The sequence below is a fragment of the Coregonus lavaretus genome (assembly GCF_964263955.1).
Source record: "Coregonus lavaretus genome assembly, chromosome: 5".
Taxonomy (NCBI): domain Eukaryota; kingdom Metazoa; phylum Chordata; class Actinopteri; order Salmoniformes; family Salmonidae; genus Coregonus; species Coregonus lavaretus.
The window spans coordinates 10,400,320-10,424,623 of record NC_139992.1 but is presented as its reverse complement, the minus strand read 5'-3'; the positions used below and the strand labels follow the sequence as shown (position 1 = coordinate 10,424,623).

The 24,304-nt window shown below is 44.1% G+C and overlaps 1 protein-coding gene across 1 annotated transcript in view; it reads left to right on the top strand.

Annotated features, from left to right (window-relative positions):
• LOC311129072 (NEDD8-conjugating enzyme UBE2F-like) overlaps positions 1 to 24,304 on the top strand; it is a 121,260-nt gene that overhangs the window by 85,241 nt on the left and 11,715 nt on the right. The window contains exons 8-9 of the mRNA XM_084161341.1: positions 16,484 to 16,516; positions 20,217 to 20,279. Coding sequence (XP_084017467.1) covers positions 16,484 to 16,516; positions 20,217 to 20,279 — 96 coding nt within the window. The remainder of the gene's footprint in view (positions 1 to 16,483; positions 16,517 to 20,216; positions 20,280 to 24,304) is intronic.

The window sequence follows — 24,304 nt, the reverse complement described above, 5'->3', positions numbered from 1 at the left end:
GCATCAATGCCTTCCTCTTGCAGGAACTGCTGACACATTCCAGCCACATGAGGTCTAGCATTGTCTTGCATTAGGAGGAACCCAGGGCCAACCGCACCAGCATATGGTCTCACAAGGGGTCTGAGGATCTCATCTCGGTACCTAATGGCAGTCAGGCTACCTCTGGCGAACACATGGAGGGCTGTGCGGCCCCCCAAAGAAATGCCACCCCACACCATGACTGACCCACCGCCAAACCGGTCATGCTGGAGGATGTTGCAGGCAGCAGAACGTTCTCCACGGCGTCTCCAGACTCTGTCACGTCTGTCACGTGCTCAGTGTGAACCTGCTTTCATATGTGAAGAGCACAGGGCGCCAGTGGCGAATTTGCCAATCTTGGTGTTCTCTGGCAAATGCCAAACGTCCTGCACGGTGTTGGGCTGTAAGCACAACCCCCACCTGTGGACGTTGGGCCCTCATACCACCCTCATGGAGTCTGTTTCTGACCGTTTGAGCAGACACATGCACATTTGTGGCCTGCTGGAGGTCATTTTGCAGGACTCTGGCAGTGCTCCTCCTGCTCCTCCTTGCACAAAGGCGGAGGTAGCAGTCCTGCTCCTACGGCCTCCTCCACGTCTCCTGATGTACTGGCCTGTCTCCTGGTAGCACCTCCATGCTCTGGACACTACGCTGACAGACACAGCAATCCTTCTTGCCACAGGTCGTATTGATGTGCCATCCTGGATGAGCTGCACTACCTGAGCCACTTGTGTGGGTTGTAGACTCCGTCTCATGCTACCACTAGAGTGAAAGCACCGCCAGCATTCAAAAGTGACCAAAACATCAGCCAGGAAGCATAGGAACTGAGAAGTGGTCTGTGGTCACCACCTGCAAAACAGTCCTTTATTGGGGGTGTCTTGCTAATTGCCTATAATTTCCACCTGTTGTCTATTCCATTTGCACAACAGCATGTGAAATGTATTGTCAATCAGTGTTGCTTCCTAAGTGGACAGTTTGATTTCACATTAGTGTGATTGACTTGGAGTTACATTGTGTTGTTTAAGTGTTCCCTTTATTTTTTTGAGCAATGTATATTTCTTAAGTTAATTCCATTATTTTACTTTTAGATTTGTGTATTGTTGAATTGTTAGATACTACTTCACTGTTGGAGCTAGGAACATAAGCATTTCGCTACACCCGCAATAACATCTGCTAAATATGTGTATGTGACCAACAACATTTGATTTGACCTGATGAGAGTGTAGATGCATGACGCGTTCGGAAGTCTAGACACAGCCTCTCTCTCTTTCTCTCGCGTCTTTCTCACAGGATACACATTAAACAGAGATGAGAAGCGACTATACCAGTCCTTCTTTTCCCAAACTCCTCTAGTAAATCATGTGAGTCTATTGCTGGGAAAGGATAATGGAATTCATTATCATCAACCTTGAGCTGGAGTGAGTGAAACAAAAGAGACTATCATCCTCAGACAGTGACCCATGGCCAATCAGCCTCTGAAAGCCTTCTCTCAAACACAAGCCTATAAAAAGAGTTATCTGTTTTCTGTAGCCTGGAAGATAAAGATGTCTGGATCTCCGCTCCTCTCCTCTCCTGTCCTCTTCTCTCCTTTTCTCTCTGTCCTGTCTTTTTTTTCAAATGAACAACATCACATAAAAGCACACTAATTATTTGAGCTAGCTTTCAGGTAGTGTCTTAAGGCACAGCTCAAAGATTTCTTAAACCTGTTCCCAGACTATCGGCTATGCTCTGCAGACTCCAGTTTCTACCCTTGCACAATAACAGACAGACAAATAGCCCATCGCTCTATCTGCAGGTGTAAGTGATGCCAGTGTTTCTGTCCTTCAATTGGCCCCAGGATCTCTTGGCCACTCAGCCTCCTGCCTAATTAATCAGGGTATTGACAGGCCAATATCCCCTGTCCCTGGTCCCATGGTCGATGAGTGCTAAGAGTGAGCACCTGACTATTAACTACTGTGGGGGGGGGGGGTCACACACATACACTAACAACATTGACTGCCAACTCAATAAAGGGGTTCCAGTAAAGATAGGATTCAAGGAGTAAGCAGTCTTTACCAGAGCTCTACGACTGTGGCCTGTTGTCTGCCAAACCACTAACTAACTGGCTGAATAAGTTGACGACGGACTCGCTCAAGCTGTCGGGACTAACCCACAACGTTAGACACGGACACGAACGATCTGCTTGCGTGTTGATACACTGGTGGTTTGTTGTGGCCGAGTATTGGCGCTAAACCGTGTTGTTGGTGTCCGGCATGCTAGCTGGCTGTGGCGTCTTATGACTAAGTGCCTGGACGATTTTCACGGAATAATACTGCACCTAGTTAGCTAGCTGAATAAACTAAGTTAGTCTATTCCTAGAAAACATTGAACCGCTGTAGTTTACAACAATTATAGTTTCTGAGGTGGAAGTTGGGAGAGTTATATTTGGGAGTTGTGGTGAGGGAGGCCCCGCTCTCTCCTTTCCCAGATGTTTAGTTCATTTCATTCCGATCTCCTCTGCATTATTGTAGCCATCTGCTGCAGCCTGTCAACTATGCCTCTGCCTATCCCTGTTCTCTCCTCTCCGCACAGGCTACACAAACGCCTCACACCGCGTGGCTGCTGCCTCTCTAACCTGGTGGTCCCTGCACGCACCACCCACGTGGAGTTCCAGGTCTCAGACAGCCTCTGGAACTGCCGTTCTGCTGCCAACAAGGCAGAGTTCATCTCAGCCTATGCTACCCTCCAGTCCCTCGACTTCTTGGCGCTGACGGAAACATGGATTACCACTGAAAACACTGCTACTCCTACTGCTCTCTCCTCGTCTGACCATGTGTTCTCGCATACCCCGAGAGCATCTGGTCAGCGGGGTGGTGGCACAGGAATCCTCATCTCTCCCAAGTGGACATTCTCAATTTTTCCCCTGACCCATCTGTCTATCTCCTCATTTGAATTCCATGCTGTCACAGTCACTAGCCCATTTAAGCTTAATATCCTTGTCATCTATCGCCCTCCAGGTTCCCTTGGAGAGTTCATCAATGAGCTTGAAGCCTTGATAAGTTCCTTTCCTGAGGATGGCTCACCCCTCACAGTTCTGGGGGATTTCAACCTCCCTACGTCTACATTTGACTCATTTCTCTCTGCCTCCTTCTTTCCACTCCTCTCCTCTTTTGACCTCACCCTCTCACCGTCCCCCCTACTCACAAGGCAGGCAATACGCTTGACCTCATCTTTACTAGATGCTGTTCTTCTACTAATCTCACTGCAACTCCCCTCCATGTCTCCGACCACTACTTTGTATCCTTTTCTCTCTCGCTCTCCTCCAACACTACTCACTCTGCCCCTACACAGATGGTAATGCGCCGTCGCAACCTTCGCTCTCTCTCTCCCGCTACTCTCTCCTCTTCCATCCTATCATCTCTTCCCTCTGCTCAATCCTTCTCCCTCCAATCTCCTGATTCTGCATCCTCAACCCTCCTCTCCTCCCTTTCTGCATCCTTTGACTCTCTATGTCCCCTATCCTCCCGGCCGGCTCGGTCCTCCCCTCCAGCTCCGTGGCTTGATGACTCATTGCGAGCTCACAGAACAGAGCTCCGGGCAGCTGAGCGGAAATGGAAGAAAACTAGACTCCCTGCGGACCTGGCATCTTTTCACTCCCTCCTCTCTACATTTTCTTCATCTGTTTCTGCTGCTAAGGCCACTTTCTACCACTCTAAATTCCAAGCATCTGCCTCTAACCCTAGGAAGCTCTTTGCCACATTCTCCTCCCTGCTGAATCCTCCCCCCTCCCCTCCCCTCCCTCTCTTTTCTTTCTCCCCTCTCTCTCCAGATAAAATCTTGTGACTTGTGACGGCAGGCCGCCCAACAACCTGCCCGCTTGACCCTATCCCCTCCTCTCTTCTCCAGACCATCTCCGGTGACCTTCTCCCTTACCTAACCTCGCTGATCAACTCATCCTTGACCGCTGGCTATGTCCCTTCCGTCTTCAAGAGAGCGAGAGTTGCACCCCTTCTCAAAAAACCAACACTCGATCCCTCTGATGTCAACAACTACAGACCAGTATCCCTTCTTTCTTTTCTCTCCAAAACTATTGAGCGTGCCGTCTTTAGCCAACTCTCTTGCTATCTCTCTCAGAATGACCTTCTTGATCCAAACCAGTCAGGTTTCAAGACTGGTCATTCAATTGAGACTGCTCTTCTCTGTGTCACGGAAGCTGTCTCCGCACCACGTGCTCTCACCACTGGTGTCCCCCAGGGTTCAGTTCTAGGCCCTCTCCTATTCTCCCTATACACCAAGTCACTTGGCTCTGTCATATCCTCACATGGCCTCTCCTATCATTGCTACGCTGACGACACAACTAATCTTCTCCTTTCCCCCTTCTGATAACCAGGTGGCGAATCGCATCTCTGCATGTCTGGCAGACATATCAGTATGGATGACGGATCACCACCTCAAGCTGAACCTTGGCAAGACGGATCTGCTCTTCCTCCCGGGGAAGGACTGCCTGTTCCATGATCTCGCCATCACGGTTGACAACTCCGTTGTGTCCTCCTCCCAGAGTGCGAAGAGCCTTGGCGTGACCCTGGACAACACCCTGTCGTTCTCCGCTAACATCAAGGCGTTGACCCGATCCTGTAGGTTCATGCTCTACAACATTCGGAGAGTACGACCCTGCCTTACACAGGAAGCGGCACAGGTCCTAATCCAGGCACTTGTCATCTCCCGTCTGGATTACTGCAACTCGCTGTTGGCTGGGCTCGCTGCCTGTGCCATTAAACCCCTACAACTCATCCAGAATGGCGCAGCCCGTCTGGTGTTCAACCTTCCCAAGTTCTCTCACGTCACCCCGCTCCTCCGCACACTCCACTGGCTTCCAGTTGAAGCTCGCATCTGCTACAAGACCATGGTGCTTGCCTACGGAGCTGTGAGGGGAACGGCACCTCCGTACCTTCAGGCTCTGATCAGTCCCTACACCCAAACGAGGGCATTGCGTTCATCCACCTCTGGCCTGCTGGCTCCCCTACCTCTGCGGAAGCATAGTTCCCACTCAGCCCAGTCAAAACTGTTCGCTGCTCTGGCACCCCAATGGTGGAACAAGCTCCCTCACGACGCCAGGACAGCGGAGTCACTCACCACCTTCCGGAGACATTTGAAACCCCACCTCTTTAAGGAATACCTGGGATAGGATGAAGTAATTCTTCTACCCCACCCCTTACCCCAACCCAAACCCCAACCCCCAAAAAAATTTAAAAAAATTAAACATTGTAAAGTGGTGATCCCACTGGCTATAAGGTGAATGCACCTATTTGTAAGTCGCTCTGGATAAGAGCGTCTGCTAAATGACGTAAATGTAAAATGTCTTGTTGGGTACATCCAAGTTTTTGGCAATTTTTTTTATTAAGGAGTTTTGTTTTGGTCAAAAAAATACTAAAATCACCATGAAATCTGCAAAAAAAATAAAAACATTTAGGAACTCTGTTCACCAAGTGTTCCACACAACAACAAAAAAAGATATGACTATGTCTCAATGTAATTAATGTATGAAATAATTGTTATTTTCAAATACACTCTCTTTTTGGGCTTAGTTGTGGTCAATTTGCAGTGTACAAATGATTATAATTATGTTCCGGCCCCCCGACCATCCTTTCTGATAAAAATCAGTCTAGTTGCCTACCCGTGATATATAGTATTCATTTTTTATATCTGTGTCCATATTGTTCATGACTTTCTAGTGGATAGACCATATGGTTCAAGAGAAAATTGCCTAATTAATGAAAAGCATCTAATCAACAATGCCATTATTTTCAATACATTTTTCAATTAACTCTGCAACTCTTCAAATTATTGTCTTTTTTCACAACTGCCACCAGTTTGCCTCCAAATCATTTGTGTATGTGTGTATGTATGTATATATATATATATATATATGTATGTATATGTGTGTGTGTGTGTGTGTGTGTATATATATACAGTGGGGAAAAAAAGTATTTAGTCAGCCACCAATTGTGCATGTTCTCCCACTTAAAAAGATGAGAGAGGCCTGTAATTTTCATCATAGGTACACGTCAACTATGACAGACAAATTGAGAAAAAATAATCCAGAAAATCACATTGTAGGATTTTTAATGAATTTATTTGCAAATTATGGTGGAAAATAAGTATTTGGTCACCTACAAACAAGCAAGGTTTCTGGCTCTCACAGACCTGTAACAACTTCTTTAAGAGGCTCCTCTGTCCTCCACTCGTTACCTGTATTAATGGCACCTGTTTGAACTTGTTATCAGTATAAAAGACACCTGTCCACAACCTCAAACAGTCACACTCCAAACTCCACTATGGCCAAGACCAAAGAGCTGTCAAAGGACACCAGAAACAAAATTGTAGACCTGCACCAGGCTGGGAAGACTGAATCTGCAATAGATAAGCAGCTTGGTTTGAAGAAATCAACTGTGGGAGCAATTATTAGGAAATGGAAGACATACAGGACCACTGATAATCTCCCTCGATCTGGGGCTCCACGCAAGATCTCACCCCGTGGGGTCAAAATGATCACAAGAACGGTGAGCAAAAATCCCAGAACCACACGGGGGGACCTAGTGAATGACCTGCAGAGAGCTGGGACCAAAGTAACAAAGCCTACCATCAGTAACACACTACGCCGCCAGGGAATCAAATCCTGCAGTGCCAGACGTGTCCCCCTGCTTAAGCCAGTACATGTCCAGGCCCGTCTGAAGTTTGCTAGAGTGCATTTGGATGATCCAGAAGAGGATTGGGAGAATGTCATATGGTCAGATGAAACCAAAATAGAACTTTTTGGTAAAACTCAACTCGTCGTGTTTGGAGGACAAAGAATGCTGAGTTGCATCCAAAGAACACCATACCTACTGTGAAGCATGGGGGTGGAAACATCATGCTTTGGGGCTGTTTTTCTGCAAAGGGACCAGGACGACTGATCTGTGTAAAGGAAATAATGAATGGGGCCATGTATCGTGAGATTTTGAGTGAAAACCTCCTTCCATCAGCAAGGGCATTGAAGATGAAACGTGGCTGGGTCTTTCAGCATGACAATGATCCCAAACACACCGCCCGGGCAACGAAGGAGTGGCTTCGTAAGAAGCATTTCAAGGTCCTGGAGTGGCCTAGCCAGTCTCCAGATCTCAACCCCATAGAAAATCTTTGGAGAGAGTTTAAAGTCCGTGTTGCCCAGCGACAGCCCTAAAACATCACTGCTCTAGAGGAGATCTGCATGGAGGAATGGGCCAAAATACCAGCAACAGTGTGTGAAAACCTTGTGAAGGCTTACAGAAAACGTTTGACCTGTGTCATTGCCAACAAAGGGTATATGACAAAGTATTGAGAAACTTTTGTTATTGACCAAATACTTATTTTCCACCATGATTTGCAAATAAATTCATAAAAAATCCTACAATGTGATTTTCTGGATTTTTTTTTCTAATTTTGTCTGTCATAGTTGACGTGTACCTATGATGAAAATTACAGGCCTCTCTCATCTTTTTAAGTGGGAGAACTTGCACAATTGGTGGCTGACTAAATACTTTCTTTCCCCACTGTGTATATATATATATATGTATATATATATGTATGTATATGTGTGTGTGTGTATATTTTTTATCCTATTAGATTTTAAAATATATATTTTACATGTGATAAGGCCACACAGAGGTATTCAAAAAGGCCACTAGATGTCATCTGATAAAATTCCATATATTCCTTGAAAGTTACAAAGTTCTGGTAGGTTACTGGTAAACTTCAAAAGTTTCCAGTAATATACCCTCCCTTTGCAAACCTACTCCCACCAATCAATACAGTATGCATCACTGGCCCTCTTTCTGAACCTGAGATTCGAGACTGTTCTGTGACCCGTAACTCAAATGTCTAGTGACTATCGCTCCAAACGTCAAACGCTCTCTGGCTACGAAGCTTCTGTTTTCCCACCGGCGAGGGATTGATCCAGCCTACACACTTTAGAGACAGAGAAAGGAGAGTGAAATGGGGATTTGATTGTGATTAGATGAGAGTTTACCTTTGACATCAGCCTTGTACTCCCCCTCATACGTGTGCCAAGGATTGATGTGAAATGTATTACCCTAGCTCAGTGTTTCCCAAACTCGGTCCTCAGAACCCCAAGGGGTGCACCTGTTGGTTTTTGCCCTAACACTACATAGCTGATTCAAATTATCAAAGCTTGATGATTAGTTGATCATTTGATCTGTCTAGTGCTAGGGCAAAAACCGAAAAGTGCACCCCTTGGGGTCCTGAGGACCGAGTTTGGGAAACCCTGCTAGATATACAGTGCATTCGGAAAGTATTCAGACCCCTTGACCTTTTCCACATTTTGTCATGTTACAGCCTGATTCTAAAATTGCTTAAATTGTTCCCTCAACAATCTAGACACAACACCCGATAATGACAAAGCAAAAACAGGTTTTAAGAAATGTTTGCAAATGTATAAAAAATACAAAACTGAAATATTACATTTACATAAGTATTTAGACCAATTAATCATTTCTTGGTTGAAGCACCTTTGGCAGCGATTACAGCCTCAAGTCTTCTGGGGTATGACGCTACATGCTTGGCACACCTGTATTTGGGGAGTTTCTCCCAGTCTTCTCTGCAGATCCTCTCAAGCTCTGTCAGGTTGGATGGGGAGTGTTGCTGCACAGCTATTTTCAGGTCTCTCCAGAGATGTTCGATCGGGTTCAAGTCTGGGCTCCTGCTGGGCCACTCAACTGCGTTGTTGGCTGTGTGTTTAGGGTTGTTGTCCTGTTGGAAGGTGAACCTTTGCCCCAGTCTGAGGTCCTGAGGTCATCAAGGATCTCTCTGTACTTTGCTCTGTTCAGCTTTCCCTCGATCCTGACTAGTCTCCAAGTCCCTGCTGCTGAAAAACATCCACACAGCATGATGCTGCCACCACCATGCTTCACCATAAGGATGGTGCCAGGTTTTCTCCAGATGTGACGCTTGACATTCAGGCCAGAGTTCAATCTTGGTTTCATCAGACCAGAGAATCTTGTTTCTCATGGTCTGAGAGTCCTTTAGGTGCCTTTTGGCAAACTCCAAGCGGGCTGTCGTGTGCCTTTTACTGAGGAGTGGCTTCCGTCTGGCCACTCTACCATAAAGGCCTGATTGGTGGAGTGCTGCAGAGATGGTTGTCCTTCTGGAAGGTTCTCCCATCTCCACAGAGGAACTCTGGAGCTCTGTCAGAGTCACCATCGGGTTCTTCGTCACCTCCCTGAACAAGGCCCTTCTCCCCCGATTGCTCAATTTGGCTGGGAGGCCACCTCTAGGAAGAGTCTTGGTGATTCCATACTTCTTCCATTTAAGATTGATGGAGGCAACTGTGTTCTTGGGGACCTTCAATGCTGCAGAATTGTTTTTTGGTACCCTTCCTCAGATCTGTGCCTCGACACAATCCTGTCTCTGAGCTCTACGGACAATTCCGTCGACCTCATGGCTTGGTTTTTGCACTGACATGCACTGTCAACTGTGTAACCTTACAGTGAGGGGAAAAAATTATTTGATCCCCTGCTGATTTTGTACGTTTGCCCACTGACAAAGAAATTATCTGTCTATAATTTTAATGGTAGGTTTATTTGAACAGTGAGAGACAGAATAACACAAAAAAATCCAGAAAAACGCATGTCAAAAATGTTATAAATTGATTTGCATTTTAATGAGGGAAATAAGTATTTGACCCCCTCTCAATCAGAAAGATTTCTGGCTCCCAGGTGTCTTTTATACAGGTAATGAGCTGAGATTAGGAGCACACTCTTAAACGGAGTGCTCCTAATCTCAGCTTGTTAACTGTATAAAAATACACCTGTCCACAGAAGCAATCAATCAATCAGATTCCAAACTCTCCACCATTTGCCAAGACCAAAGAGCTCTCCAAGGATGTCAGGGACAAGATTGTAGACCTACCCAAGGCTGGAATGGGCTACAAGACCATCGCCAAGCAGCTTGGTGAGAAGGTGACAACAGTTGGTGTGATTATTCGCAAATGGAAGAAACACAAAATAACTGTCAATCTCCCTCGGCCTGGGGCTCCATGCAAGATCTCACCTCGTGGAGTTGCAATGATCATGAGAACGGTGAGGAATCAGCCCAGAACTACACGGGAGGATCTTGTCAATGATCTCAAGGCAGCTGGGACCATAGTCACCAAGAAAACAATTGGTAACACACTATGCCGTGAAGGACTGAAATCCTGCAGCGCCCGCAAGGTCCCCCTGCTCAAGAAAGCACATATACAGGCCCGTCTGAAGTTTGCCAATGAACATCTGAATGATTCAGAGGAGAACTGGGTGAAAGTGTTGTGGTCAGATGAGACCAAAATCGAGCTCTTTGGCATCAACTCAACTCGCCGTGTTTGGAGGAGGAGGAATGCTGCCTATGACCCCAAGAACACCATCCTCACCGTCAAACATGGAGGTGGAAACATTATGCTTTGGGGGTGTTTTTCTGCTAAGGGGACAGGACAACTTCACTGCATCAAAGGGACGATGGACGAGGCCATGTACCGTGAAATCTTGGTTTAGAACCTCCTTCCCTCAGCCAGGGCATTGAAAATGGGTTGTGGATGGGTATTCCAGCATGACAATGACCCAAAACACACGGCCAAGGCAACAAAGGAGTGGCTCAAGAAGAAGCACATTAAGGTCCTGGAGTGGCCTAGCCAGTCTCCAGACCTTAATCCCATAGAAAACCTTTGGAGGGAGCTGAAGGTTCGAGTTGCCAAACGTCAGCCTCGAAACCTTAATGACTTGGAGAAGATCTGCATAGAGGAGTGGAACAAAATCTCTCCTGAGATGTGTGCAAACCTGGTGGCCAAATACAAGAAACGTCTGACCTCTGTGATTGCCAACAAGGGTTTTGCCACCAAGTACTAAGTCATGTTTTGCAGAGGGGTCAAATACCTATTTCCCTCATTAAAATGCAAATCAATTCATAACATTTTTGACATGCGTTTTTCTGGATTTTTTTGGTTGTTATTCTGTCTCTCACTGTTCAAATAAACCTACCATTAAAATTATAGACTGATCATGTCTTTGTCAGTGGGCAAACGTACAAAATCAGCAGGGGATCAAATACTTTTTCCCCTCACCGTATGTAGACAGGTGTCCATATTTGTATTTAGTTAATCAATTTTAGAATAAGCCTTTAATGTAACAAAATGTGGAAAAAGTCAAGGGGTCTGAATACTCTACCTTTCTGCAGGGAGTTGCAGTAGACAGAAGTAACCTATATTGTTGATACTTACCAGGCTGCTTTAAACGAAGAACAACAAGATGTAGAAAAGAGCAGGAAGCTTTTTTTGTATTGTAGAACTTGGCCTGGGGCATTTTCTATGATAAGTGTATGTCAAATGAGTGGGTGTGTGGATTAGTGTATGAATTACACACAGACATGATAATGGAACGTTCGACCAGCCACTCGCTTGTTTATTTGTTTGTGTGGGAGAGGGAGCAATGAGGTGTGTGTGTGTGTGTGTGTGTGTATTCAGGTTTGCATGTATTTCAGAGTTGCGTGAGTGAAACAGAGCGTTGATGATACGGTCTCTCTGCAGTGTGTGTGTTGGAGAGGGTGACGCTGTCCTGTCTCTTCACTGTCACCTCTCCTGTCTCCTCTCCTGTGCAGCACAGCTCCAACCCACACAGCTACTGTCACCTCATCTCTCTCCTCTTCCACCAGGCAACCCAAACATTCACTCAGGCACAAAATATCTGTGCAAATAGATAAACATTTACATATTTAGCCATTTACACACTCTCTCTCTCTCACATACACACACACACTGCTTGACTCAATTTGAATCGGCAGCCTGACAAAATAAGGAGTTTTTAATCATTTGTCATCCTGCTCACCTACAGTGACATGCCCAAAACTAACTTCTACCAACATAACATGTCCTCATTTCTATTTCATAGCCTTCATTCTTCCTCCCCCACACTTCCCCTCAGTCTCACATAGCTTACTACTCACTTAAAAATAGACTCCTTAAGCTGATGCAAGTGGTTAGGTTATCCCTACTATTGCTTTGCGGGGGGGGGTGCTTTTTGGTAGATGCAGTCAGATCTGATCAATAGTTACATACAGTCTCCATAGATCCAGTCCTCCTTGAACCAGTGGAGAGTCCTGTTTCCCAAACTGAATGGTATAGGAAGGATAAGTGCAATCACAAGCAAGGGTAGGCTTGGAACATCTAGTTTAGTTGGTGGAGAAGTCCCATAGCACTCAGCTGTGTGGCGTTATGGAGCCTTTTCTGGGTTAGTTTTCATGTAGGATATCACCTTAGTAATGTCAAGGACAGGTGACTGTCTGTTTTCCTATCTATTAATATATGTTGTTAGTTCTCTTTTTCATCATTCAATACAGATAGGGTTTCTAATGGACAGTGCATTGTTAACAAGTGATAGGCCACTACGCCTGAGTTAAGTTATTGACCATGCTCTAGCTAGCCTTCATCAAGCTGTGGGTCTGCATTAGAATCAAAACACAGATCTTGGTAAGGAAAGTAAACATCAGGCTTATTGTGCACTTATGGTATTTTCAAGGTCAAGAGCTGGATCTCGTTAGAGAAATATCCCAAATGGGGATCAACATTATGGAGAGATAAGATCATTAAAATACAGGGCAGGTCCTGTAGAGAAAGGTATTGACTCTATTTAATTTAAATGCATTTCCACCAACTTTCAATCATTGCCTCTGACAGCAGTTTGCATCCCAACCCTGGAAAACATTATGTGTTGTTTTTATTCCATGTGTGTTTTATAGCTCCATCTTCCCTGTCTCCTGCTCTTTCATGGGACCACCCTTTGTTTTATAATGAAATAGCAAAGTGATAAGAGTAAATTGGGCCCATTGCCTTTGTTTTCTGCGAGGCGTATATCTGTTTTAATGTGTATCTACTACCATTATAAATCTCATGAGAGATAGTATCCATTAACAGTCATGTGTCCTTGTTCTATTGAGACTCATCCTGCCCTGCAGTGCACTTGACTGTCTTTGATTTAATCCCATCAGGAGATGGAAATGTGCATTTGTTCACTCCCTGAGGAGTGTCCTTAACCCTATTAATCACTCCCTGCAGAGTGTGCTCGATTTAACCCCATCACTCCCTAAGGAGTATATTTATTTGAACCCTGTCACTAAACAACCCCAATAAGAACGGAACTGGACAGGGTTTTGGCCCATTATCTCGCTCATCTAATCTTGTATGTTTATTTCCATAACATGTCAATATGTATTTAACTGTACATGGGTGACAAGTCTGTGACATTGTCAGTTGGCAGGGGAACAGAGTTGAATGTCCACACTGACATCAAAGATATTTATAACTAACCCATGGTGGTTCATCTGTGTCGTTTTCAATGGGAACAAATGAAGCATAGTGGGCAGAACAAGCAAAGAGGTGGGCAGAGCCAAGCACAAGCTAGTGAGATCCTAGTGGCGCATTCTAGCATGTATTTGCATATTTCCGTTGGGGAATATATTATTCTCTGTGAACTGCGTGTGTGCAATAACTCAATTCGCCCTTGCACTCTGTAAACAATGACATTTTTTTAATCTTTGGAAAAGGGTCACGTCTACAAAACTTAGTGCACTCTGTTCGTAACAGATTCTAGTTTTGAGAACAAAAAACTGTATTGAGATCAAGCTTTTCGTCTATGAGAAAATCAGCAGAATGTCAGCCCAGTTCCATCTCGCTCCATACTCTCCCTCTGCAGGCCACTGGGCTTCCTCTCCTCACCATACAGTGGAGAAAAAAAGTATTTAGTCAGCCACCAATTGTGCAAGTTCTCCCACTTAAAAAGATGAGAGAGGCCTGTAATTTTCATCATAGGTACACGTCAACTATGACAGACAAAATTAGAAAACAAAATCCAGAAAATCACATTGTAGGATTTTTTATGAATTTATTTGCAAATATGGTGGAAAATAAGTATTTGGTCAATAACAAAAGTTTCTCAATACTTTGTTATATACCCTTTGTTGGCAATGACACAGGTCAAACGTTTTCTGTAAGTCTTCACAAGGTTTTCACACACTGTTGCTGGTATTTTGGCCCATTCCTCCATGCAGATCTCCTCTAGAGCAGTGATGTTTTGGGGCTGTCGCTGGGCAACACGGACTTTCAACTCCCTCCAAAGATTTTCTATGGGGTTGAGATCTGGAGACTGGCTAGGCCACTCCAGGACCTTGAAATGCTTCTTACGAAGCCACTCCTTCGTTGCCCGGGCGGTGTGTTTGGGATCATTGTCATGCTGAAAGACCCAGCCACATTTCATCTTCAATGCCCTTGCTGATGGAAGGAGGTTTTCACTCAAAATCTCACGATACATGGCCCCATTCATTCTTTCCTTTACACGGATCAGTCGTCCTGGTCCCTTTGCAGAAAAACAGCCCCAAAGCATGATGTTTCCACCCCCATGCTTCACAGTAGGTATGGTGTTCTTTGGATGCAACTCAGCATTCTTTGTCCTCCAAACACGACGAGTTGAGTTTTTACCAAAAAGTTATATTTTGGTTTCATCTGACCATATGACATTCTCCCAATCCTCTTCTGGATCATCCAAATGCACTCTAGCAAACTTCAGACGGGCCTGGACATGTACTGGCTTAAGCAGGGGGACACGTCTGGCACTGCAGGATTTGAGTCCCTGGCGGCGTAGTGTGTTACTGATGGTAGGCTTTGTTACTTTGGTCCCAGCTCTCTGCAGGTCATTCACTAGGTCCCCCCGTGTGGTTCTGGGATTTTTGCTCACCGTTCTTGTGATCATTTTGACCTCACGGGGTGAGATCTTGCCCAGATCGAGAGAGATTATCAGTTGTCTTGTATGTCTTCCATTTCCTAATAATTGCTCCCACAGTTGATTTCTTCAAACCAAGCTGCTTACCTATTGCAGATTCAGTCTTCCCAGCCTGGTGCAGGTCTACAATTTTGTTTCTGGTGTCCTTTGACAGCTCTTTGGTCTTGGCCATAGTGGAGTTTGGAGTGTGACTGTTTGAGGTTGTGGACAGGTGTCTTTTATACTGATAACAAGTTCAAACAGGTGCCATTAATACAGGTAACGAGTGGAGGACAGAGGAGCCTCTTAAAGAAGAAGTTACAGGTCTGTGAGAGCCAGAAACCTTGCTTGTTTGTAGGTGACCAAATACTTATTTTCCACCATAATTTGTAAATAAATTCATTAAAAATCCTACAATGTGATTTTCTGGATTTTTTTCCCTCAATTTGTCTGTCATAGTTGATGTGTACCTATGATGAAAATTACAGGCCTCTCTCATCTTTTTAAGTGGGAGAACTTGCACAATTGGTGGCTGTCTAAATACTTTTTTTCCCCACTGTATTTGCTGGGGAGTGGAAATTCCAACCGGATGCTTGAGATTTATACAGCCGGTGAAACATCTGGCTTCTTGTTTTGTCTGTGCTGGCGTCCTGTAAAGAAGCTAGCATACATGAATACATTAAGATCTACAGGTAACTGTCAAAAGAATGGAAACAGTTGAGTAAATGATGGATACAAAGTATATTGAAAGCAGGAGTTAATTAAGCAATTAACATCCCATCATGCTTAGGGTCATGTATAAAAATGCTGGGCAGGCCATTAATTTGGCTACCATGGCTATGCCCTCATAGGATGACAATGCCCCCATCCACAGGGCATGAGTGGTCACTGAATGATTTGATGAGCATGAAAACGATGTAACCATATGCCATGGCCGTCTGTCACCAGATCTCAACCCAATTCAACACTTATGGGAGATTCTAGAGAGGCGCCTGAGACAGTGTTTTCCACCACCATCAACAAAACACCAAATTATGGAATTTCTCGTGGAAGAATGGTGTCACATCCCTCCAATAGAGTTCCAGAAAGTGGTAGAATCTATGCCAAGGTGCACTGAAGCTGATATGGCTTGTGGTGTCCCAACGCCTTATTAAGACACTTTATTTTGGTGTTTCCTTTATTTTGTCAGTTACCTGTATTATGTAAGGATCATTGTTTACACGTTCCCCGTCGGCATCTCATGTTTCATTTATGTTTTACTCTTTATGATTCATGAATTCACACACCCCTCTGCTGAGACGCTCAATTCAAAATGTCAGTATCCTCGTTTAATGTCCTCAAAATATATATGCTAATTAATACCTATCATAATCACTTCTTCACAGTGTTTGAACATCAAGGAAATTTGCCTAATACTCGCTGAGAGACAATCCACTTGCGTAGACACAAAAGGTTCCCGTCTTCATCAGATACAATGGTGCCTGCAGAGACAATAGAAAGCCCTGCTTTATAATCTAATTGGGGAATTCAACCATTTTGTTTGTGTTAATTTGTTGGAATGAAAATGCTCAATGATGACCTGGTTATTAATGACTAGTTTAGTTTCACTTTTAATGGGACATAAAACTATGTGATGGATTTTCATTTATGTTTTTGTGTGTTTCTGTGTCTTTCAGGATGTAGTCTGGGGATTGAACTCCTTGTTTACCGTAAGTACCTTTTTAATCAATAAACTCATTTGACAATTCTCTTAAAATGTGTTCTTTCTTGATGTACAGTGCCACAACAATTACCATAACACATAGGGTATACAGTGCCTTCAGAAAGTACTCATAACCCTTGACTTATTTCACAAAGTAAAAACATGATTTTAGACATTTTTGCAAATTTATTGGAAATGAAATACAGAAATATCTAATTTGCGTACAGTAAATACAATCAAATTGTATTTGTCACATGCGCAGAATACAACGGGTGTAGACCTTACAGGGAAATGCTTACTTACAAGCCCTTAACCAACAATGCAGTTTTAAGAAAAATAAGTGTTAAGTAAACAATAGATAAGTAGAAAATAAAAGCAGAAAAATAACAATAAAAATAACAGTATTCACACCCCTGAGTCAATGCATGTTAGAATCACCTTTGGGAGTGATTTACAGCTGTGAGTATTTCTGGGTAAGTCTCTAAGAGCTTGTACAATAATTGCAAATTATTCTTTTTTTTAATTCTTCAAGCTCTGTCAAGTTCGTTGTTGATCATTGCTAGACAGATATTTTCAAGTCTTGCCATAGATTTTCAAGCCAATTTTAAGTCAAAACTGTTTTAAAGTCACTGTTGGCCTCATGATGAAATCCCTGAGATGTTTCCTTCCTCTCCGGCAACTGAGTTCGGAAGGACGCCTCTACAGTTGAAGTCGGAAGTTTACATACACTTAGGTTGGAGTCATTAAAACTCGTTTTTCAACCACTCCACTAATTTCTTGTTAACAAACTATAGTTTTGGCAAGACGGTTAGGACATCTACTTTGTGCATGACACAAGTAATTTTTCCAACAATTGTTTACAGACAGATTATTTCACTTATAATTCACTGTATCACAATTACAGTGGGTCAGAAGTTTACATACACTAAGTTGACTGTGCCTTTAAACAGCTTGGAAAATTCCAGAAAATGATGTCATGGCTTTAGAAGCTTCTGATAGGCTAATTGACATCATTTGTCAATTGGAGGTGTACCTGTGGATGTATTTCATGTCCTACCTTCAAACTCAGTGCCTCTTTGCTTGACATCATGGGAAAATCAAAAGAAATCAGCCAAGACCTCAGAAAGAAAATTGTAGACCTCCACAAGTCTGGTTCATCCTTGGGAGCAATTTCCAAACGCCTGAAAGTACCACGTTCATCTGTACAAACAATAGTACGCAAGTATAAACAGCATGGGACCACGCAGCCGTCATACTGCTCAGGAAGGAGATGCGTTCTGTCTCCTAGAGGTGAACGTACTTTGGTGTGAAAAGTGCAAATCAATCCCAGAACAACAGCAAAGAACCTTGTGAAGATGCTGGAGGAAACAGGTACAAAAGTATCTATATCCACAGTAAAACGAGTCCTATATCGACATAACCTGAAAGGCCGCTCAGCAAGGAAGAAGCCACTGCTCCAAAACCGCCATAAAAAAGCCAGACTACAGTTTGCAACTGCACATGGGGACAAAGATCGTACTTTTTGGAGATATGTCCTCTGGTCTGATGAAACAAAAATAGAACTGTTTGGCCATAATGACCATCGTTTTGTTTGGAGGAAAAAGGGGGTGGCTTGCAAGCCGAAGAACACCATCCCAACCGTGAGGCACGGGGGTGGCAGCATCATGCTGTGGGGGTGCTTTGCTGCAGGAGGGACTGGTGCACTTCACAAAATAGATGGCATCATGAGGAAGGAACATTATGTGGATATATTGAAGCAACATCTCAAGACATCAGTCAGGAAGTTAAAGCTTGGTTGCAAATGGGTCTTCCAAATGGACAATGACCCCAAGCATACTTACAAAGTTGTGGCAAAATGGCTTAAGGACAACAAAGTCAAGGTATTGGAGTGGCCATCACAGCCCTGACCTCAATCCTATAGAACATTTGTGGGCAGAACTGAAAAAGCGTGTGCGAGCAAGAAGGCCTACAAACCTGACTCAGTTACACCAGCTCTGTCAGGAGGAATGGGCCAAAATTCACCCAACTTATTGTGGGAAGCTTGTGGAAGGCTACCTGAAACGTTTGACCCAAGTTAAACAATTTAAAGGCAATGCTACCAAATACTAATTGAGTGTATGTAAACTTCTGACCCACTGGGAATGTGATGAAAGAAATAAAAGCTGAAATAAATTATTCTCTCTACTATTATTCTGACATTTCACATTCATGAAATAAAGTGGTGATCCTAACTGACCTAAGACCTAATTTTTACTAGGATTAAATGTCAGGAATTGTGAAAAACTGAGTTTAAATGTATTTGGCTAAGGTGTATGTAAACTTCCGACTTCAACTGTATCTTTGTAGTGACTGGGTGTATTGATACACCATCCAAAGTGTAATTAATAACTTCACTATGCTCAAAGGAATATTCAATGTCTGCTTTTTTGTTGTTGTTGGCCATCTACCAATAGGTGCCCTTCTTTGCGAGGCATTGGAAAACCTCCCTGGTCTTTGTGATTTAATCTGTGTTTGAAATTCACTGCTGGACTGAGAGACCTTACAGATAATTGTATGTGTGGGTTACAGAGATGAGGTAGTCGTTCAGAAATCATGTGAAACACTATTATTGCGCACAGAGTCCATGCAACTTATTATGTGACTTGTTAAGCACATTTTTAATCATGAACTTATTTAGGCTTGCCATAACAAAGGGGTTGAATACTTATTGACTCAAGACATTTCAGCTATTAATTTTTGTAGAAATTACCAAAAACATAATTTCACTTTGTGTGTAGGACAGTGACACAAAATCTGAATGTAATCCATTTTAAATTCAGGCTGTAACACAACAAAATGTGGAAAAACTCAAGGGGTGTGAATATTTTCTGAAGGCACTGTATGCCCATCTAGGAGGAACAGGTAGACTGAGGATGTTAAAATATCTCTTAAAAAATAAAAAATAAAATCATTACCCGAGCATTTTGTGTAAACATTGAGGAGAAAACAGGTGGGTAATGAGAATGAACGTGTTAAGTGTTTCTGGAATGGCTGTTGTTGCTAGGTTTACTAACCTCTCATTCTCTCCTGGTTGCGCCCCACAGTAATAATAAGAGCCCGACCGATATGGATTTTGTTGTCCGATTTTTCTGCCGATATACTGTTTTACAGCAGGGATATTGCCATCTAAAAGAGAAATTGTTGAAGAAATATGCTTAAAATTTAGATTTCTTACATTGTAAAATAATGACACATCTTGAGAATGGTCGCAAATGATCAGATAAGCATGAGATTTCCTTTTTTCATCCTATTTATTGAATATCGGTTATGTGACATTTATGTCTGATACCGATATATATTTTAAAAGGCCAATTTCAGCCACTAATATCAGTGAACCGATATATCGGATGGACTCTAGTGATGCTGCTGCCTGATGCTCAGTCATACCCTGAGGCTTAGCTTTTAATCAGGATGTGAGGCGCTCGCCACACAGGCCAAGCCGCCATTTTATCTCCCTAATAACACAATGCGCCTCGCTCGCCATGCACACCGTCTCTACGGCAACAGGATTATTACACTACTTTGATTGTCAGTTAGTATCAGACAACAACTAACCTAATAGTCTGGCAAGTGGTTTGTTTTAATCTTGTTTATCTGAAACAGTTTTTGTGTAAACTTCCGCTGTCTCTCTCTCTCTCTCTCTTTGTCGCTCTCTCGTTTTCCCTCAGGATCTACTGAACTTTGATGACCCATTGAACATTGACGCGGCCGAGCATCATCTGCGTGATAAGGTAACAACACCAACCAGCCCACCCGGAGGGAGGTCATCTTCCCTCTATCCTGTACATGGCCTTACATGACCAGCAGGAAGTTGGAATTGTTGTCTGAAAGCTCTACAAGTGGAATGTGGGGCAGTTCTGTAGAATTCACTCTCTCACCACCACTGGACTGTGAGTGGGTCAAATGGACCATTCAGAACCACTGGGGACTGGGCTGTAGTGTATGTCTCACTCAGTATGTCTAAGTAGGGCACTATATAGTAAATAGGGTGCTATTTGGGATGCACCCTATGTCTCCTTCTCCCTGCAGGAGACGGACCAGAGTGTCGACGTGGATTAATATACATCCTGTTGAACACACTGCTGCTGAAACATCCAGCCAACCAGGCCCACAAGAGCTGGTCTGGGATCAGAGGTTCCCAGATGAACTTACATCCTGACACACTCACTACCGGAACAACCAGCCCCTCAGCGAGCCCCCCAAGAGCTGGTCTGGGATCAGAGGTTCCCAGAGGAACAAAGAAATGATCAGTCTATAATTTTAATGGTAGGTTTATTTGAACAGTGAGAGACAGAATAACAACAACAAAATCCAGAAAAACGCATGTCAAAAATGTTATAAATTGATTTGCATTTTAATGAGGGAAATAAGTATTTGACCCCCTCTCAATCAGAAAGATTTCTGGCTCCCAGGTGTCTTTTATACAGGTAACAAACTGAGATTAGGAGCACACTCTTAAACGGAGTGCTCCTAATCTCATTTTGTTACCTGTATAAAAGACACCTGTCCACAGAAGCAATCAATCAATCAGATTCCAAACTCTCCACCATGGCCATGACCAAAGAGCTCTCCAAGGATGTCAGGGACAAGATTGTAGACCTACACAAGGCTGGAATGGGCTACAAGACCATCGCCAAGCAGCTTGGTGAGAAGGTGACAACAGTTGGTGCGATTATTCGCAAATGGAAGAAACACAAAAGACCTGTCAATCTCCCTCTGCCTGGGGCTCCATACAAGATCTCACCTCGTGGAGTTGCAATGATCATGAGAACGGTGAGGAACCAGCCCAGAACTACACGGGAGGATCTTGTCAATGATCTCAAGGCAGCTGGGACCATAGTCACCAAGACAACAATTGGTAACACACTACGCCGTGAAGGACTGAAATCCTGCAGATCCTGCAATGAACATCTGAATGATTCAGAGGAGAACTGGGTGAAAGTGTTGTGGTGAGATGAGACCAAAATCGAGCTCTTTAGCATCAACTCAACTCGCTGTGTTTGGAGGAGGAGGAATGCTGCCTATGACCCCAAGAACACCATCCCCACCGTCAAACATGGAGGTGGAAACATGCTTTGGGGGTGTTTTTCTGCTAAGGGGACAGGGCAACTTCACCGCATCAAAGGGATGATGGACAGGGACATGTACCGTCAAATCTTGGGTGAGAACCTCCTTCCCTCAGCCAGGGCATTGAACATGGGTCGTGGATGGGTATTGCAGCATGACAATGACCCAAAACACACGGCCAAGGCAACAAAGGAGTGGCTCAAGAAGAAGCACATTAAGGTCCTGGAGTGGCCTAGCCAGTCTCCAGACCTTAACCCCATAGAAAATCTGTGGAGGGAGCTGAAGGTTCGAGTTGCCAAACGTCAGCCTCGAAACCTTAATGACTTGGAGAAGATCTGCAAAGAGAAGTGGAACAAAATCCCTCCTGAGATGTGTGCAAACCTGGTGGCCAACTACAAGAAACGTCTGACCTCTGTGATTGCCAACAAGGGTTTTGCCACCAAGTACTAAGTCATGTTTTGCAGAGGGGTCAAATACTTATTTCCCTCATTAAAATGCAAATCAATTAATAACATTTTTGACATGCATTTTTCTGGATTTTTTTGTTGTTATTCTGTCTCTCACTGTTCAAATAAACCTACCATTAAAAGTATAGACTGATCATGTCTTTGTCAGTGGGCAAACGTACAAAATCAGCAGGGGATCAAATACTTTTTTCCCTCACTGTACATCCTGACACATTGACTACCGGAACAGCCAGCCCCTCAGCCAGCCCCCAAAGAGTTGGTCTGGGATCAGACAGTCGTTCACATGAGTGATTGGATTCACTGTGATGTGTCTCCTACCATAATGCAAGCCTGGCCTAGTAGCACAATTGCAGAGAGACAGAGCTAGCAGCTGTTCCAACCGCTCCATAATTAAACTCTGGTGGGACTACTCACACTCCCTCCCAAGTGTTGCTCGGCTGGGGCTCGCAGTACTCCCCAGTCCCCAGCCAGGCATGTGCTGCACTCCAGAGAGACGGAAAGAGCAGCTTAGTATCTCAACAACAGGGCAAGACTACTGTACTATCTCCATGAACTCATGCTTTATAATAGGTGGCCTCCTGTGGTTTAAAGGAAAGGTCATGCCTTGAGTCTGTTGGCCACTCGCAGCAGGTCAATATCGGCACCGTCTCCTCCTGTGTAGAGTGGAGGCTTTGACTGCCTGGCTTTGTGACAGGTTCACTCCGGTTGGTTTCACACACCAACACCCCAAGCCCTGTCCATTAAAACCTCAGACTGGGCTAGATGAACATAAACTAGAGGAAAAGAGACAGGAGAAAGGAAGCAATTGAAGGAAGGAAGGAAGGAACAGGCTTAACTGATGTCTGAGAGGAGAGGACAGGAGACGACAGGAGAGCAGGCAGGACCTACAGGAAGTATTGATTTCAATGGATGGTTTCGTCTGGTCTCTTCAGTCCTGAGGGATCCGGTGTTGTCTTTCGTCTCTAAAGTTCTGTCTGTCTCACCATCGCAAGGCATGTGCAGTGAATCTGTGTAGAGCAACATTACACACATTAACCTCCACCTTTACAGGAGGAGTAGTGGTTAACATGTAGTTATTAACCACTGTCAGTGCAGTATGTGCAATGTGCCGGATGTTTGTATGAAAACTATTAGTCCACTTTAAAGTATATATTATTTAATATGAACATCCAGCGCTATTAACTCATCCTTAGATGAGTTGCCAACTAAGCATGAAAATGTTTAATTCAAATAACTCCTAAAGCTCTATTTATTTATTCACTGAATGCAACATCATTTGCATATTACAAATCCAGGCCATACATTTCCTTATGTGTTTTCCCGTGGTAGCCACTAGCGGGGTCTCTATAGTACAATGCCTGGAGCTGTGCGTTCACACATGTATTCACATTTTGAGTTAGTCATACGATTAGATATATTCACCTAAAACCACCGTATTCTGCAGACCATATCTTTCACATATTTGTCAGCATTGTGTACTTAAGGCATCTGCAGCTGGGGCTGGGTCCCAACTGTGGGTTGCTGTGGCAGCCATTTGGCCACATCAGGAGTATGGGTCCTTCTGGGTAATTGGCCGTCCATCCTCATCCTGTCTGAATGATGCCCCTCAACTGGCCAGGCAGGCAGGCAGAAGGCTCTGTTGGGGAGACGACTCATCACACACACACACACACACACACACACACACACACACACACACACACACACACACACCACTGTAACTGTAAGGTTGTTGTTCAGAGCAGCCATTCAGACCAATTACAGAGAGAGTTACAAAGAGAGTAGTGTCCTCAAAACACTCAGGAAACAAGGCACTGCCTTTGAACTACACTGTGCCAGTTGTTGCAAAGGTGAGTTAAAGTAAAAGGAAGGGAGAGAGAATTCCCCTTGAGTTAGAACAGGTTCCCCTGGACAGTACCGTTGATGCACCACTGTAACAGGTTCCCCTGGACAGTACCATTGATGCACCACTGTAACAGGTTCCCCTGGACAGTACCGTTGATGCACTACTGTAACAGGTTCCCCTGGACAGTACCGTTGATGCACCACTGTAACAGGTTCCCCTGGACAGTACCATTGATGCACCACTGTAACAGGTTCCCCTGGACAGTACCATTGATGCACCACTGTAACAGGTTCCCCTGGACAGTACCATTGATGCACCACTGTAACAGGTTCCCCTGGACAGTACCGTTGATGCACCACTGTAACAGGTTCCCCTG